Below are 1,715 nucleotides of genomic sequence, written 5' to 3'. Positions count from 1 at the left end.
GCTAGCGATCTTTCGAATGAGCACGATACTTCGCTACTTGTACATGCCGCTACGTTATCAGCAAAAAAAATCTAATAGAGACGTAGCCTTTGTTTTAAAAGAATGTGTGAGGTCACCGAATGCGCCCAAAAGGTTAAAACAAAAGCTTTGTTCAAAGAATCAAATTCCAATAACTCCAGATGAAGCCCTTGCATTCTTGCTCAATAATTCATATACTAAAAAACAATATAACAACATGAGAGCTTTAAATAAACAACAACACTGCAATATATACCCAAGTTATGACAGACTTGTGGAAGCTAAATTGAAATCCAGACCCCTTGGAATAAGCATCGATGAAACTGTCGCTCAAGTTTCATTGCAGAATTTATTGGACCACACCGCCAAATGCCTAATTTTAGTACAAGAACAAGTCTTCATTAGTTTTCCTGAAATCGCTGAACTTAGGCTTATTGTGAGCTATGGATTTGACGGGTCGACTGGCCAAAGCACTTATAAACAAAAATTTGAAAATGATCCGTATGCTCTTGATCAATCTTTGTTCGTTACCACAATTATACCTTTAAAACTGAGTGAAATTTCAGGAAGAGTGATTTGGAATAATTCCACTCCACAGTCTGTGCGGTTTTGCAGACCACTAAAAATACAATTTATAAAGGAAACAAGGGAGCACATTTTAATGGAAAAAGAAGACTTGGATCTACAAATAGGAAATTTAAAGCCATTTATTTATACAGACTTCGGCAACCGAAATATCACGGTGTTCTTTGATCTCCATATAGATAGAAAAGTGTTAAATATCTTGTCAGGTATTAAATCTTGTCAATTATGTCCCATCTGTGGAGCAGGACCTAAAGCTTTCATGCAAACAAAAGACGTAAACTCTGCACATTTAAAGGCAAGGCCTGATAAACTGAAGTATGGCATTAGTCCCGTTCATGCTTGGATAAGAACCTTGGAGTTTGTTCTTAATGTGTCATATAGGATTGAAGTAAAAAATGGCAAATAAGAGATAAGAAAATGATAAGAAAATTATTGAGGCCCGTAAAAAACTTATTCAAAAACGGTTATGGACGGAAATGGGACTTCATGTGAATAGACCAAAGCAGAGCGGTAGCGGAAACATGAATGATGGCAATACTGCCAGAAGAGCTTTCTCAGATGTTACGCTATTTTCTTCAATATTAGGGCTTGACACCGACTTACTGCACAGTTTTCACATGATTTTGATCGCCATTTCTTGTGAATACGAGATTAGTGCCCTAAAGTCTAAGCAGTACTCGGAAAAGACATATTCGTTGTATATGGAAAAGTACCCGTGGTATCCGATGTCACCGACTCTACATAAAATTTTAATACACGGTGCACAAATCATCGCAGCCTCTGTAGTGCCCCTAGGCTGTCTTGGTGAAAGTGCTTCAGAATCCCGCAATAAATATTATAAGAGCGACAGGCGATCTCATGCTAGACAAAATAGTAGAACTAATAATATGGCCGACGTCTTCCAAAGAGCAATGGGTTCCTCTGATCCATTCCTTTCAAGCATATCTTTAAATAAGAGACAACAACAAAATCAAAAGAAAAAAATACCTAAAGAAGTTATTGAACTTTTGAAAGCTCCAAACGTTGAACCGCATTCCGACCATTTAAATACATCAGATTGCTCAACGGACACCGACTCTGATGCTGATTCTTTATGTGACATTGTGCTGCCA

The 1,715-nt window shown here is 37.6% G+C and overlaps 1 protein-coding gene across 1 annotated transcript in view; it reads left to right on the top strand.

Moving 5' to 3' along the window:
* Nucleotides 1-1,057: 1,057 nt before the first annotated feature.
* Nucleotides 1,058-1,715, top strand: part of LOC118751966 — a 1,768-nt gene continuing 1,110 nt past the window's right edge. Inside the window, exon 1 of the mRNA XM_036486792.1 lies at nt 1,058-1,711. Coding sequence (XP_036342685.1) covers nt 1,080-1,711 — 632 coding nt within the window. The 5' untranslated portion in view covers nt 1,058-1,079. The remainder of the gene's footprint in view (nt 1,712-1,715) is intronic.

The sequence above is a fragment of the Rhagoletis pomonella genome, unplaced genomic scaffold, assembly GCF_013731165.1.
Source record: "Rhagoletis pomonella isolate Grant_MI unplaced genomic scaffold, Rhpom_1.0 Rhpom_scaffold_01130, whole genome shotgun sequence".
Taxonomy (NCBI): Eukaryota; Metazoa; Arthropoda; class Insecta; order Diptera; family Tephritidae; genus Rhagoletis; species Rhagoletis pomonella.
The sequence above is the reverse complement of the archived record's forward strand: the minus strand, read 5'-3'. Positions and strand labels throughout refer to the sequence as shown.